The sequence below is a fragment of the Aquila chrysaetos genome, chromosome 13 (genome assembly GCF_900496995.4).
Source record: "Aquila chrysaetos chrysaetos chromosome 13, bAquChr1.4, whole genome shotgun sequence".
NCBI lineage: Eukaryota > Metazoa > Chordata > Aves > Accipitriformes > Accipitridae > Aquila > Aquila chrysaetos.
In genome coordinates, this window is record NC_044016.1 from 8,116,350 (window position 1) to 8,132,751 (window position 16,402).

Sequence of the window (16,402 nt, forward strand, 5' to 3'; positions counted from 1 at the left end):
TGCAGAAGCATATTGGTCATTAACACTAGTTGTGTCAATAACTATGTATTTACAAATAGAGATATCTTTAAACAACAGCCACTACACCCCTCAATAACACCCAGGATATCTCTATACACAAAGGAAGATGTATTAAAGCAACAAGACCATAGTTATTTCCTACAAAGCCAAGTTTGTTAATTTTATAGAAATCTGGACAGAACAGTGAAATTAGTTCTCCTTTCATGACAGGGCGAGCTGCAGGATTATATAATGATCTATTTTACTGACAAAAAATAGCACTTTCAGAATTCGCACACACCTCTATTTTCTTAATCTCTCGGAAGGTCTAAGTGCTCCCTGAATCCTCTCCCCCCACCCCACATTTACAGGACCGCTCTTCCTTCTTAACAAAGTGCTACCATTCAAAAAAAACCTCTTGAACAAGCATCTTGTTGCAAACAGGTTGCAGCTTCAATAGCTTCACTTATAGTAGAGGACAGCCAGCACCATACTCAATTCGTAGAACTTGTACCTATGGAAAAGGCACAACGCTTGAGAATTTGATTCTTGCTTTTCCAGTTTCATTTTTCAGGGCACACACTGCAGAAAGTGCAAAGATCTTCTGTCACACCATTGCTAACACTTCTACTTGCTGTCAGGTTGACATCTATGATTAAGATTAACTATTTTAAGTCACTGCAATCGAACTAAAAATCTTCAGTTAACCAAGGCTTTTTCTTGCTTTGAAAGATGTGCTTGAATGCTTCTCTAGTTTCTAAATCATTACTGAGAAGGGATGTTGCAAAAAAGCATAGCTTTCAATAGGTAATATTGAAATTGTTCCAAATCCTCTACTTCTTTATTTCTGTTCTGCTTTTCTTAACAACAGAAAGAACCTAAGTTTGAGGCTTTAGATATGTTTAAGGAATAAAAAGAAGTCTGCTGACCCCCAAAAAGGGAAAATGTGAAATGCCACTTGCTAAGTGAAAAAAAGGCACCTTCTGTTCCACTAGCAGTTTGCAGAAGAGCAACAGAATGCTATTTCAGAAACATCCCTAGTGAAGCCAGTCCAAGACAACACTTTCAATGTAGCAGACACGCACAAAATAGAACAGCTATTTTGATATAAATTCTAGTTGTGATGAAACCCAAATACTTACACTTGGGATCAAACTACAATCATGACAAGGGAAAAAGCTAAGTCAGTATAATATGCTACTATCAAGATAGCAAGTTCACAAAAAAGCCAGCTCTGTCTTCTGAACAGGTGCTCACTGAGTAAGATGGGAACCACATACTGAACAAATTCAAAACAAAATAAAAGGCAGTGCCCTTATTCAACATTGTTTGTCTATTTAAAGAGGTAGAGGTCCTGAAGCGATAAATATAACTTAAGACTATCACATTGCATGCACAAGGATGCAAAATTAAAAATTCACAAGGTCAGCTTACTCGTGTCTATCTCCTAACATTTGACGGTTTAAGCTAAAATAACTATGTCTGAGAAGTACCCCATCCAAACTATAAGGCATAAGTAACATTGAAGAGTGGCTAAGAACAAACTAAACACTTCCTTGCTTCCACATCCGTGACTAACTACAGACCTAGCTTGTATGACACTTTCAGCAACTGAAGTATGTGCTCAAATATTTCTGTTTACAAAACAGAACACTGCATGAGACCCTATGATAGCTCAACTCATTTTACTTAATTAGGTCAGTAGCAAGTACTATGGTAAAACCTACTCACACCTGGTATCCTTTATATTGTAGTGGTTGGTTTTGTGAATGACCCTGTGCCTAAGATCACTACATATTTGTCTTGTTTGATCAATAATAATCAGTAGTGATTGAAGGCCTAAAAGTTTTGCTGACCTGTGTACAATTTACCAGCTTTGAAGTTCTAGAGGCTGTCTTCTCAACTATGTTAACTTAGATGGGTTCAAACTCAGGAGTGGTATTTTTATGACAGTAACATACTCCAGTATTCCTCTATAAACATTCATTAGAAAAGTGTCTGTTCCTATTAAAACAATACTGCTATCACCACTTCCCATTCCCAATATTATCCCTTGAAGAAAAAATTGACTTCTTAACAGTCCTACGTACAGCACAACCCTGATAAAAAAAATTGTAAAAAATTCACACTACAGTGATACTATACAGTATATAAAGAATCACAAACTTTATGTAATAGTTCAGTGCAGAAAGAAAAATAAAGATGACTGATTTCATAGAACAAGAATTTTTTTTTGTTTTATTTAGAATACACAAATGACCTATCAAAGTACTAACAAAAGAAGTAATTCTAAGCATGCTGATGAACCGTCCTCCCACCCTTATTTGCTTTAAAAAAACCTACAGCTGTTTGAGTGACACTGCAAAAACTGTGCTTAAGCTTACTTAAAAGCTTTCAGGAAATCAATATTCAGTTTCAGTCAAAATTCTCAGAAAACTGTAGGAAGCTGAAGACATTTAGAGCTTCAAAACAAAGATTATTTTTTCTGGAAATGACAATCAAGACTTTACAAAGGAAAACTTTATACCAACAAATTATCACACTTTCCAGCATAAGCAGAAGATGCATGGGATAAGTATTTCTAAAAGTTATTGAAGAAGGACAGAATTGTAGTTAAATCATGAAATTTAACTTCTATCCTTAGTTCTGCTATACCCTGCTTCTAACTGTACCTAAAAATGTTTCTCCTGTTATCAGCTTCCCACTCAAAAAACAAATAACAGCAGCAATGTCCTATTACATGAGTATTTTGTGTACTACTTGTGCAGTGTGACAGCAACTTTTGTAGGCTATGGAAGATTCATTTATACTTGGAATGATTTATTGAATTATTATTGAATATTTTTGTGCGAAATACACCTTATTTATCATTAAAGCAATTATCCCAGTAGTAAGTTTTTCATGCTTAGTTTTCCAGAATGTTTTAATGTTTTTTACCCTCTCATTGCTCAACAATGCGACAAACTCACCTAGCTTTCCAAGTATAAATACCAAGCTAGGTAGGACACAAGCTACATGAGCAGCACTAGATTTGCCCAACATGCTCTGTCACGTACTGCCTCTGTGGGTCTCTCTTCACTAGCTCAAATATTAGCAAAGAGATTTGCTTAATATAGGATATAGGACTTAAGGATAGCAAAGCTTTTGCATAGACTCTGCGCAGCAGGTTGAATCGAAAAAAAAAAAAATCCTGAAGAACCCACACCCAAACAAAAATACTACAGAAGAGAAATTAAAGCAAATAAGTAGAATTAAAAGAAATCAAAAGAAAAAGAAATCAAAGCAAAATTCTTTATAACTCCCCATAACCAAAGTTACACAATAAAATAAATGTAACAGCAGCCAGAGATAAAGGAACAGCAGTAAGCCCTAGCCTCTTTCTCTCATTCTACAGCTACAGACAGCAGCAGTCTAGTATTTGTAAACAAAAAAAGTCCCAAATTTTTATAATGGACAACTTGCAGTAGGACAATACAACATTTCTGTGCTTCAGCCAAAACCAAACATATGCATAGTTAAATAGTACAAAACCCCAAACCAAACAAAAAACCCCAGGGTTCTGTTAAAACACTTATCACAATGGTTATGAAGGACTTCTGAATTTCTATCTACAAGCACAAACAAACAAGAATGCTCTGATTACATTCAATCATTTTGTCAATCCTACACAAAAAAAGTAATTGCCAAAGGTCCCTTGAGTTTAACAAATATTTTATTAAAGTTGAAAGAATATAAAAACAAAGGTTAAAAAAAAAATTGAAGCCATTTTAAGTCCACAAAACCCAATTACTACATTAAAGAAAAATCCAGGAAAAGTACCCTTTAAACCATTACGTCTTAAATTTACTAAGTAGACAAACTACTTGTGTACTTAATTAGATAGAAATTTTATTGTCAGCAAAGAGTAAAGCTGGAGGAGGAAGGAAGAGCAAAGAAGCAATGCTTAGATAGGAACCACATACAGTAACTGCCCTCAGACAAATTGCGCATGCGCATTATAGCAAAGACAGTAGGATACCACTGTCTCCCAAGGACATACACAGACAAAGATGTTTGTTTAGCAAGATAAAGGGACCAAATATTTTTGTCAAGTAAATAAAAGATCACAGTTCAACTGTTTATAGAATTTCAGATGTTATGGTATATTCTTACCTTTTGCAGACTAGTAGGATTAAGCTGGGTTTTATCTATTATTTTCACAGCAACCTCGGGAAAAACAACCAACCATGGATTATTAAACTCAGAAAAATGTTTGAACAGAAATATATTACATCTCTGTGAGCAAAAGCATAGATGTGCCTATAAGACATGCATATATGTCTGCTTTTATGTACTTCATCGAGCAGAATTTCCTCACCTATCAGGATCTACCAGCAGGAGCTCAGAACTTTGCCACCAGGTGGTACCAACAAGGAATCAGTTTTATACTTCTGTCAGTGTTTGGACAGAACAACGTTATCCTGTCCACTGCAAAACCAGGCCCTCCAAACACAATATCTATCTATCAGTAGATTTCAATATCAATGAAATCTATCTATCAAATTTCTCTACAGTTTTGGAAATGCTTTGGGATGAACAGACCCTCTCCCAGCCCCAAAATCCCCCTTGATGCACAAAAAAACCTTTTTGATCTCTTCACCAAGAAGTTACATTTTAAAAAAAGGGGTGAGTGGTCAGAGACAGAAAACTGGGGGCACCTTGGGTAACTTTTCCTATATCCTGAAACAGCATCTTTGTAACTTCCTTTATGATGACAAAAAAATGTGCTTTTTTATTCAGAAGAGAAAGGTAAAAGAATAGTAGAAAAACTTATTATAAAGATAGCCAAAGAGAATATAAAACACAGTCAGGCTTTTTTTTTTTGTTTTTTTTTGAAAGGCTTACCTCTCTTCCAGTAAGCACATGCCTTGCCAGTTTCACTTTGGCAAAATTTCCTTTTCCTATTGTTTTCAGTAAGCGATAATTTCCAATGTGAGGATGCTCTTCATTGGTAGATGTAATGGAGTTTCTACATCGGGGGATGTTTTGTCTGCTACTTGACTTGATAGGCTGGACGTGTGGTTCAGTGTATCCATCCACAGAGGTGTGCTAGAAGGCAGATAAAATAGTTGGGAATTTAGCTACTTGGATTTTAGACAGTTGCAGCAGAACAGACTAGAAGCATAAAAAGGTGTAGAGGGGGGTAATTTATTTACTTTTACAATATAACTGATAAGTTTCGATGGTAGCCTAAGCAGAACATGCTGTCTTTGGGCAGAGTTTGATGCATGTCTCAAGAAAAAAGTCTGCAGAAAGATTTTTACCAGCTTCAAAAGTAAAACTAGAGACACCTCAGCAGTAATCAACAAACCATTACAGACTTTTTTTTTTTAATATGCCAAAGTATACACTGTGCCAAAGTATACACTACACCACTATGTTGCAAATAAACTTGTCTAATCATAACCAAATCTAGTCTTTTAAAAATACACAGTACAAAAAAATATTTGTACTTTGGCATATTTGGAAACAAGGTTTCACTCTATTTTTTTCTTAACTTTCTTCACTCAAATAACATTGAGAAAAATATTTTTTCAAGTAATCTTTGTTCCCCAAAGCAGTTTGCATCTTTTTGTAAGTCACAGTTCTCATTCAAGTAATGAAAAATCTACATTTTTATTTTAAGAATAGATTATTATTTTTAAAAGAAAACTCCATGATATCTCATAAATATATTTGAAATCTCAAAAAGTCTGAAGAACTAAAAGGATGTTATTTTTAATGCATGCCAACACATCATCCCACATTAAATGTTAGTCACTGAAATCTGCAGTACTTCTGTACTCTTTTAACTTCCAAGTATATATAAGGGGCAAGATACAGATGGGGCCTGGAGATGTTCCAAGAAGAAACCAGAGCAACGGAAGATGCCCAAGGGGTGTTAAGTGTTACAGTATTTCAAATGCTTTCTAACATTAGTGGCAGATGGGTACAAAAGTTTAACAGGTAAAATTTAGCCTCTAATCTTTTAAAGTTAGATATTTTAAGGCAAGCAAATACTGTAGGTAGAAACAGTGTCTTCTCAGACCAGTTTTTAGATTTTGTAACAGAAAGGCATGCTCACTCAGTTCCTGCTAAGCATAAAGCACCAACAAAACTCAAAAGACACCTTAGTATTTTCCCATTATTCACTGCTTCAATCAAAACGTGGTATCTTGAAATCTTTGTACAGAGCACTAACCGAGCCTGTTTCTTTACAGACCAAAGGTTTCTAGATCTTTGACCTTAAGCTGAAAGCAGAGTCAGAAGGCAGTGGGAGGTTTCACTGTTTCTTCCAATACCCAGCCTAAGGTTTGCCTATGCTGATTTCATCATTCCTTATGCAAGTCATTCTTTTCTTATACAAAATGGAACTTAAAGCAGTGCTTCCAACTTCAGTGTGCATTTATTATAGACTGAAGTCAATCCCCTCCTGTAAACACCCAGGCTTACAGATAGTCCCACTGAGCTGAGCAGAGTTATTTCAGGACATAAGCACTAGTAGAATTGGGAAAACTAGCAAACAGCTGCAACACAACCGGAAAAAACAAGGAGTATACCACAACCAGAATGTTCTTCCCAAATGTAGCACAACTCTGCTTACATCACCTCCAGCATTATTAATTATTCACTATGGCCAAGAGAACGGTCCTAAATATAATTTTCTGTTTGTCTTTTCATTACCCGAGTCTCTCTGCAAAATACTACTTTACCCCCACTGCTAAACCATTTTCCAAATTACTGCAGAACCAAGCAAGCCAGGCATGTTTAGATTCTGTATATCAAATTTATTCAATGACGAAATAGCACGCTAGCATTAGTATTTATCCTTTAGAAGCACATAATTAAAATAGTTTCTGTGGACTTGGAAAGAGGATCAGAAGGACAGCTCCAGGCGAAGAGGCTTTGAAACATTCCTTCAACATTGGACACTAGTCCTACATGTGATAAACCAGAGCCCAAATAAAAGTCTCACCTAAGAAAATACCCCACAAGATCAGTACTTGTATGGTGCTAATAATGAACATTATAGCTGTACCTAGAACTCCATCCAGAGCTACAGCACTATGCTATACAAGCAAGTTTTAAGTCTTTGAGCCTATTTATGCACACAATTAGATCTTCACTACTTGAAATATAATGCCTACCAGAAGCATTAGCAACCCTAATATCAATTGCCAATTTCATACGCTTCATAGGATTAGTCTACTTCCAGTAGATACTTGAAGGGATCTTTTAGATAAACAGTTGGATAGGCAAGCAAAACCAATGCCATAGGCAAAGCAAAAGATGGCTTCACAGGATAGATCATTTTAATGCAGATTTAACAGGGAAAGCAGTTATTTAATCATAATGAAAATATAACACAGAACCAAATCTGAAGAGGAAAAAAAAAGTAACAAGGTTCATGGTCATGATGATTCTGGATTTTGGTCTTTTTGCACAGAAAAAATAAGCCCCTCCAGATAGTTTCTTAATTATTCCCTCTTAGACAGATTATCTTCAGTCAACCATTCTCCCCAGCTATGCCCAAGGATGACAGAAAACATGCATAAAGAAGGTCAAGCTTCTTAGTTTGAGAGCCGCATATATGTATATGTATATATAATTTCTGAATTTGAACAGCACTGAACGAAATTCAAATTATTCTTCTTAAGTCTTGCAATAGGCCTCTCTTTTGCACATAAACAGCTTGCTATTGTTGGAAAGTACAGAGGAATTTAAACTACAAATTCATCAACTTCTAAAAATCAGCATTCAACAAAATTGAAACATAACAAGGTTAAGATGTTGAAAAAAAAAACCACAAAACAACCCCAAAAACAAACAAGTTGGGTCAAATAACTGTTATCTCAGACATTATTTCCAAACAATGCTAAAGCTGAATTCCACAGAAGCATGCAATATCCACACTGTCTAGAAAGACAGGCTACATAGTTTTAAGATCTTTCTGGTACATTACAATATGTTAATTCATTATGCATCAGGTACTATGTGGCTATTTAAAAATACCATTTCAGAAGAACAATCTCTAAATTCTGAGAAATTTTTCAGGGTGCTGGAAACATGCAGGCTGTAAAACGCAACACTATCCTTGAAGTTCACTGCCATCTAAAAACAATTCCAGATAACCTGCATTTCCTAAACAAGATTTTAATTAGGGATTCTGGTATTTCTCTAGATACCTTGATAATGTATCTTTATATATATATATATATATATATATATATATATATATATATATATAAAATGTAGTGGGAAACATTACCTTGCTAGTACATCATAAACATGACTCCCTGTATGTTCAGTTTATGTCAGTGTTAAATAAATTGTCTACAAATCAACACATAAAATTAGGTATTTCTTAAAATAAAATGCAATTTTAAACAAAAAAGGTGCAGCAGTAACAGTAACAAAAGTTTAGAGCTGAAACACTTAAATGGCTGCTCTAATATACTATTTTGCACATTAGTCAAGTATTTAAAAAAAAGAAAAGAAAAGCCAAGAAAAAACCCATATAAAACCAAAATCCACCACCTTTTCAGAAATCTCAAGGAAGTAATTCTAGCATTCAATTTTAGATTGCAGCTGAAGAGAGCTCAATTAACACTTATTACTTCTAACTAGGTTTATTTCTGACACGTTCCATTAGTTACTACAGAAAGTCAATGGTACTAAAAATCACAAGAGTTAACCTGACCCATTGCTTCCTCAAGACTCAAAGCTATCATTTTTCTTGTTTACCCAAGGCAGCTTTGCAAAAGCAAGATGACCTGATGCCCAGACACATTATCTTCGAGAAAGTGCAGAAAAACTAACTCTACCAAGTAGATACAAAGTGTATGTTCCACTGCTTTACTTGTTCAGCATTCTTTAGCCACTTAGCTAGCCACTGGAGTAGTATTCTCACAGATTATACACTGTAATTAAACTTACATCATCACATATATTAACTGCTCTTACAGCTTAGTCTTAAAAAGTCCCCAAAACCATTCCGGCCACCAAACCACACAGTCTTTCTCAATCAAACAACACTGAATGCCTCTATAGTCCTTCTAAGTAACAGGGTAACTTCCACACATCAATCTACCTACAAACACACCTCACTTGATTAAACAAACGTCTTAGTCCTGAATTTTCCCCTTCTTGAATTCCCACAAGGCAAATTCCTTGGTACAGTCAGCCCATGGAAGTAAAGTATGCACACGCGGTGCTAGAAAAGGCACATCATCACACTTCCTCTCTCTATATTGTCTCCTGTTCTGAACTTAAGTTTCCTGCAGCCAATTTTTATATTCATAACTCCAAATATTTTCAAGCACGTGCCATACACATGAACATTTGTAACAGCTGTCATATTTTGCAAGGTAATCAAAATAGCTAGCCCAGACAGGGAGTCTGAAGGGTTTAGAAGACAGTCTTCTAAACAGCTCGGATCTGCAACAGCTTTGATTCACAATACAGGAGAAGGAAATGGGAGAAAGATGAGAAGTTATGTCCTGGATGTCCAGCTGTTCTCAGGTTTTAACTGCCTGCTGTCTGCAACTATTCCTTTAGGACCTAGGAGCTTCTAGCAAACCACATCAAGCAAGTAAATTTCTTTTGCTGAAGTAACAATCAAACTAAGCTAGAAGAGTCCAATTTTTTGAAAGATCTTGGTAAATCTCAATATAGAAACCAACAGAAATATTCGGATCAGCTTGTTCTGCATCATGTATCACGGGCAACCAGAGGTCCAGGTTTACAGGTATGAAGCATGGTGCAACTCTGAACTGCATGAGATGATAGTACCTGATCCATCAGCTACTGCCAGACGAAGGGGATTCACTCCTCTTCCAGGTAAACCTCACATCTGCACAAAACCACAGCTTACTCTTGCCACATGCACCCATTGCATCATACCACAATTACTAAAGCACCTCTGATCTCAATCAAAACATTAATAGAGCACCATCTACTCTAATTTTTCATCTCTCAGACATGTGAAAAAGTGATTTGGACAGGGTAATTAAAAAGACTGAATGTATGCACACAATTCTTTTCATAATTTCTTATCACCAATTAAATGCATACTAGATTGGGAACACATGATAGACACTTTGTTATTAAAAAAACCAACCAAAACCCAAAGCAATCAACCTACTCCACTGAAAAAGGGTAATATGCAGGACTCAGCTCAGAAAATCCCAAGAAACAAACACACACACAGAGTGAAGGAAAAAGTATATACAGATTTTAAATCAGATACCAAGATCAATGCAGGGCAGAGGCAGGAAAGAATCAGAGAAAAATGTGACATTTGTCTTTAACCTGTACCCATACCCTGAGCCTACTCACACAGGCTTTCCAGAAGTGCACAAAGAAAATAATGAAACGCATGCATGTGCACCTTTCTGTTTATATCAGATTTACATAGTATGTAGGAATCCCAAGCATGAACTTTTGAAAGAGCTTGAAGCTATCAGCAGTAAGAAACAATGATTTTGAATAAAGCTGACCTCAGTCAAGCATACGGAAACATTTCATTAACTGATGCTGTAACTCTGAAAACCATTTTATATAAAAACTCTTTTAAAAAAATCCAAACTGGATTCATATATATATATATATATATATATATATATATATATAGTATCTCTTAGTATTTCTTTCCTTTTCTTCCCAATATTCTGTATTTCAAAAAAATTCAAAGCTAATAGTAAAACATTTCTATTGCAAGGTGAAATACAATCCCTTAATGTCAATACACAATAAAGATTCCTTTTGAAAAGCATACATATATGCTGGTGATAGGTAAACTTATGCTGAGCATTGAGTAAATCTTATTCTGTGCTTGTTACTATGGTATCTAAGCCTCTTACACATTTTGGTGGGGTCTTTTGTTTGGTGGGCTTTTTTTGGTGTTTGTTTTTTAAGTGCTCAACATAGCTTTGTGAGACATATCACAAATAAGTTTGCCAACTTCAAGACAGAATTGTTTTTCACATCACAAACTACACAGGGTGCAATGTTTACAGCTCTGTACTTGAAGCAATCTAGGATAGAAAACAGAGCCCATGATCTACCAGTGCAGCACAATACACAGCTAGCATGAGTTTCAAAAGTTCATACACAAGGTTCTTCAGAATATTTGTAATTTTCATCTGGTGACACTAACCTGTTGTAAAACCTGTCCATGTTAAAGTAAGCTTGCTCCCAATTTTTTTTTTTTTAATCACAGCAGTAGTGTCATACGGAAGTGTGGAGTTCACTATCACATGGAATCACAGATACTTTTAAATAAAAAGTTAAAAAAAAGTAATGCACTGGTCCTCCCCTGAGAAGTCAGTCAAAATATTTCAGAAAAACAAATACCTTCACAGTATTAAATGAGGTCTTGTAACCCAAACTCAGCTAACATGCTTCCTCCTCTCCCTGGGCCTGAAGACCTCAGCCCAGCCAGGCATGCAGGTGCAGAAGAACAGGACCTTCCTGCCTTTGTTCCACTTCACTCAGAATTGGCACAGTTATTTCAACCTGGCACTTTCCTTCCTGACTCATCCCAAACACACAAACAAGATTTTCCAGGGCTAATTCAGGACAGTCTGCCCATATCATCTCCATTAATTGCTATGACAAAACCGAACCCTCCCTGTAGCCCCAGTGAAAATTGAGACAAGCCAACTAAAAGCTGCTGCAGTAAACCACAGGTGGAACCAAGGGGAGGGGAGAGAAAGAAAAAAAAAAAGTTTTTCCTAAAATCCTCTTACATTTACTCATTTTTATTTGTCATTTGGTATAGTACGAGAAGCTACAGTCAGCCCAACCAAGCAAAAGAGTAAAACATTAACCATTTTATTATGACAAGATAGGAAATGTCCCTCACCCATGAAACCTAACACAAAACCGTGCTTTTGAAGAAAAGCACTTATGGGAGGGGGAAAGGGGAAAGGCTATTCCTGCTGCAGCCTCCTGGACACATTTAAACACTGCCCTTCACACTGAGAGAGTTCTTTCGACATTTCTTGCCAGCCACTGCTCCTTCCCCAGGATGTGATCAGTTTAACCTTGCCAATCTTTTTTGACTTATTTCATGAGATCTTCAGACCTGCCAGCACAGAGCTCCCCGTGAGCGTTCCCAGCTCACCCACGACATCCTGCCAGCACCTGGAGATGCAGGCAGCTATGGGGTGCTGCTGCTGAATGCCACGGCATTCACAGTTTGCTCAAAACCCCTCAGTAAAACAAAAAGAAAACAAAATGCTGATGGTGATCATTAATTGAACTAACCAAACAAGAACAGGAACACACCCAGAAAGCGAAACTTCTGGCAAAGGAAACTGGCAGGAGTTTTTATTGCACTTATAAATGATGCAGCCAGATCATTTTTCAACCGGCCTGATGAAAGGCAGGAGAAGAGACATGAAACAACTTACGGTTCAGGATCATGTCAAGCACATGGAGCTTCTCAAATGTTTGCAGGAGTACAAGAAATGGAAAATGCTTTAATATCAAACTTCAAAACTGAGGGGTAAGGGCTGTTGCTACAGTCTGCAGACTACAATCTGGAAACATGAGGCTTGCCTCCAGACGAGGAGAACAGCAGCAAGAGGCAAGGTTTACTCACAAAAGAGCGACCAGATTATAGCACTAAGTGTCTCTGACACTCACGATCAAACAACCAGTCTTCTAGGCCAGCTGAGGTTTTTTTCTACAGAAGGAAAGCATACACACAGCTAATTGGGACCAGGCTCTGAATCCCAACTCATTCTTTCGCTCAAAGTTTATGAAATGGGAATTTTGTCCTTGCCCATCAGATACCTAAAATAACTCTGGAAGAGTCCACATGTGGCACGATGGCTGCTGAAGCCAATTGAACACAGCTCCTATGCCCGCACCCACTTACAACCGCACTACCACTGGGGCAGTAGGACGGACAGCCAACACAGGAAGGCAAGCCAGACAAAACCTAGCAACTCTTCTCCAGCTCCCGGAGCACGTGTACCCCCAGACAGTTTCCCAAGCATCAGCACAGGCCAAAGGAGGAACGGGAACACCCAGCACTGGGAAGATGGGGCCACATCAGCTCCATGTTAAGCTCGCATGGAACCACACTGTCAGGACAGGAACAACACGGAAAAGAAATTGATCACACCACTTTTGATAATCCAGAGGCAAATCGACACCAGTAGTGAAACTTTAGCCAGGAGATACTTAATCCCATTCCACAACAAGGTAAAAAAACCCAGAAGGACTGGGGAAACAAAACAAAAAAATCAACCCTAACCAAACCAAAGAAATCCCACAAACAAATAAGTAAACTTGCTTATTTGTATTGTTTACCTGCACTGGGTGTGTGAGACAGAAAAGCACGCAATGCGAGCTTAAGAAGCTACCCTTTAGGAGTGACATCCATGGACAAAGGACCCTTAACATTTCTGCTACATGAAAGAGAAAATTAAGTTACTACTTTAGCAACTTGGACAGCATTTCTAAAGTCTTTACATCCCCATTACTGGACTCATCCAACGGATCCAATGATGAATCCATCAAGACAGGTCACCATCTTATTTTGAAGACTATTTTACCTCAAGGTCTTATTAACTTTCTGAAGTAAAGCCTGCTTCTAAAAAGTGGTGAGATGACCAATTAGAATATCCAACCTGATAGCAATACATACTAATTGATGCACACATGTCCTAGAAAAGAAGCTGTAGGGCAGTGCAGGACTGCGATGTTTGAGGATCATGTCAAGCTATGTTTCAAATGAAGTTACCCAATATTCAGAAGGATTTTCCAATATTCTTTTGACATATACCTTTTAGGGATCTTGGAAGTCTAATCTAAAGGGTGTGGAGACTCATCTTAATATTTCCCTTCATACAATACAGTACATACAACACAAATGTATCTAAAAGTAGTTGGGCAATCAGTTAATTTTGAGACTTAGAAGAGGGAAAAAAAAAAAAAAAAAAAAAAGCATGGACCTACAGCAGATTATTAGGGCCTATCTCATGCCCTTTCACAGGAGCTGCAGCCTTCAGGGGAGGGGCAGGGAATCCTTCCTGACCTGGAGAGCACTTTCATGGCCTCTTGCACTAGAAGAAACTAAGCTAGTATGCTCAACTTCAAGGCTTGATAATATTTTCTGATCCATTTCTCTGCAGCAAGGCCTTCTGATGTCATTAACAAGTCTTTCCTCAGAAGACTGAAGTGCGGAGTGCCTACTGGATCCATCTGCCAAGGAGATGCAGTTTTAATATTTAAGCCAGGATATAATCAGACTTAGTGTTCTGCAGACTAATTTTTTTCATAAGCATTGATACAAAGGTTGACTTTGAGGGGTAATGCATATTTTGGCACAGGAAAACCAGCCACCCTCCTAAGGGGAGGAAGCACCTGAGATGGCGTAAGACACTTCTACCAATGAGCCTGCACTCAAGCAGCATTCAGTCACAGTGGTTTTGTCTACTGAAAACAGTCTAGTTGAGTCTGATCTGATGGTAGGAGCTGTAGATCAAGTTACAAGGACAGCACTAAACTTAGTCGGTCTTCTGAAAGTGTAAACCATGTTTTACACACAGAGCAAGATTATGATGATGAATCCAAGCCAGCTGGTATAGTGGGACATGGTGAACTGAAAGAAAAAAAATAAAGCAAAATGAAGACAGTCTTCTGCTGAATGCTCTGTGTCCTGTTTTTCATGTAAGTGTTAATTAACAGATCAAATAAAATGTCCTCAGTTGGGCTGTAGTAACTATTTACCTTCATGTGGATAATGCTATACCACATTTCAACTTTGCAAATATATTCCCAACCTTGCACAGATTTATGCTTAACTTTAAGTTATCCAAACACTGTATGCCCCTTGGACCAGCTCATATCTTATGATCAAAGAATGTGCTCTATGCAGAGCTCAGACTACAATCTCCTTGGAGCCCCTTGTTTCTAAACTCATACAACCACCTATTTTAACCTTTGGGCTTAAATTATTTATCACCACAAACTACCATAATTTAGCACTTTAGAAATATATGCAACTAGGAAGATAAATTGAAAAAAAGGAAAAAAAAAGCAAAGAGCAATACTCCTCAAATATTTTGCAATGTAATATAGCTAGAAAAATAAATATATTTCTTTATACGCTTTAAACTGACAGATCCAGTAATACAGTAGATAATGAATACTGACAATCACACACACATATACCATGGTTACCTGTCAATGTACTGAATTCATATCATAAACAGAAATTATGTGTGAGTATAGCTGAGATGTAAAACCAAGCACAAGAAAAAGAATGAACTAACAAATGAAATAGTCCATGTTAGATAAGTCAGCAAAGGAAGCAAAAGAAAAAACATCACAGGACATAAAGAAAATATTAAAAACAACAGATGCTGGATTTACCCAGTCCATTAAAATAAAAAGGTAAGAAAATGTGGAGGAAATAATGTACCCATATGTATGGTTAAAACTTAAGAATACAAGCCAAAGAATCTATGATTAAAGGGTTGAACAAAACTAATATATATTAAAAATGAATACAGTCATTAAAACAAGCAGCCAATCCAACAATAAGAAAAAGGTACAACAACAAAAAAAAAAAAGTATGACTTTCTCTCTTGAGTCCTTGACAATCAGTGGGTGAGGAATCCCAGATCCCCAGCAATGGTCTTCAGACTGTACCCCAGCCTGCAAGCTGTCAAAGTCAGGCATTTCCAGACTTCTTTATCTAGATGATGAGATACAGCAAATAACCAGTAGCAGCCAATGGTGGCCTCCAACTTACTATTTAGCAGTGGCAACTCTTGGTTCTGTCCTGAGCTGGACATCAAAACAGTTTGGATAACACAAGAGCAATGTGTCTTACAGTCTGGAAAACCCCAACTGAGGTGGCTTACTTAATCAGATGCTGTTTCATATTGAAACACGAATTAATTTGATTCAGTCTGAAGGAAGGGAAAGTCAGGAAAGCAGAGAAGTCATGGGAACCCAAAGACAATGTCAGCAGGTGACAGGGACTATCAGTCTCCCTACCAGCAACTGGGAATCCATCCTCAAAACCTTAAAGGAGCATCATCCTTATGCAGATTTCAAATGGGCATCACTGAATTATTCCAAGTTTTAGGATGGGTCAGACAGCAATGTTATGTTCTCTCTTCCACCATCAGCCTGCCAATGGTCCCTCTCCCACCGACAGTCCTAAGATGCTCCTTGCCTCTTCAGAGATGAGGAAAACCACAGCACTGTAGGACCAAGGATCACATATCCCCTTATGCAATGTTGCGATCCCTAAATTATCACAGGCTCACTGGGAACTCCATCTGTAATTTTATTCCTTAATTTACCAAACCAACTAGAACCCTTCCAATCCCAGGGGATGAGAGCTATTGCATTAAAT

At 37.3% G+C, this 16,402-nt stretch overlaps 1 protein-coding gene across 13 annotated transcripts in view; it reads right to left on the reverse strand.

Annotated features, from left to right (window-relative positions):
* MARK1 (microtubule affinity regulating kinase 1) overlaps positions 1-16,402 on the reverse strand; it is a 60,915-nt gene that overhangs the window by 32,524 nt on the left and 11,989 nt on the right. For 12 of the 13 annotated variants that reach the window (XM_030034600.2, XM_030034607.2, XM_030034606.2 and 9 more), the window contains exons 2-3: positions 4,885-5,088; positions 4,153-4,206 (exon numbers count right to left, since the gene is read on the reverse strand). In XM_030034600.2, the coding sequence (XP_029890460.1) occupies positions 4,153-4,206; positions 4,885-5,088 (258 nt within the window). Of the gene's footprint in view, positions 1-4,152; positions 4,207-4,884; positions 5,089-16,402 lie in introns of those variants that run through there. The other variant, XM_030034609.2, reaches the window with a different exon arrangement.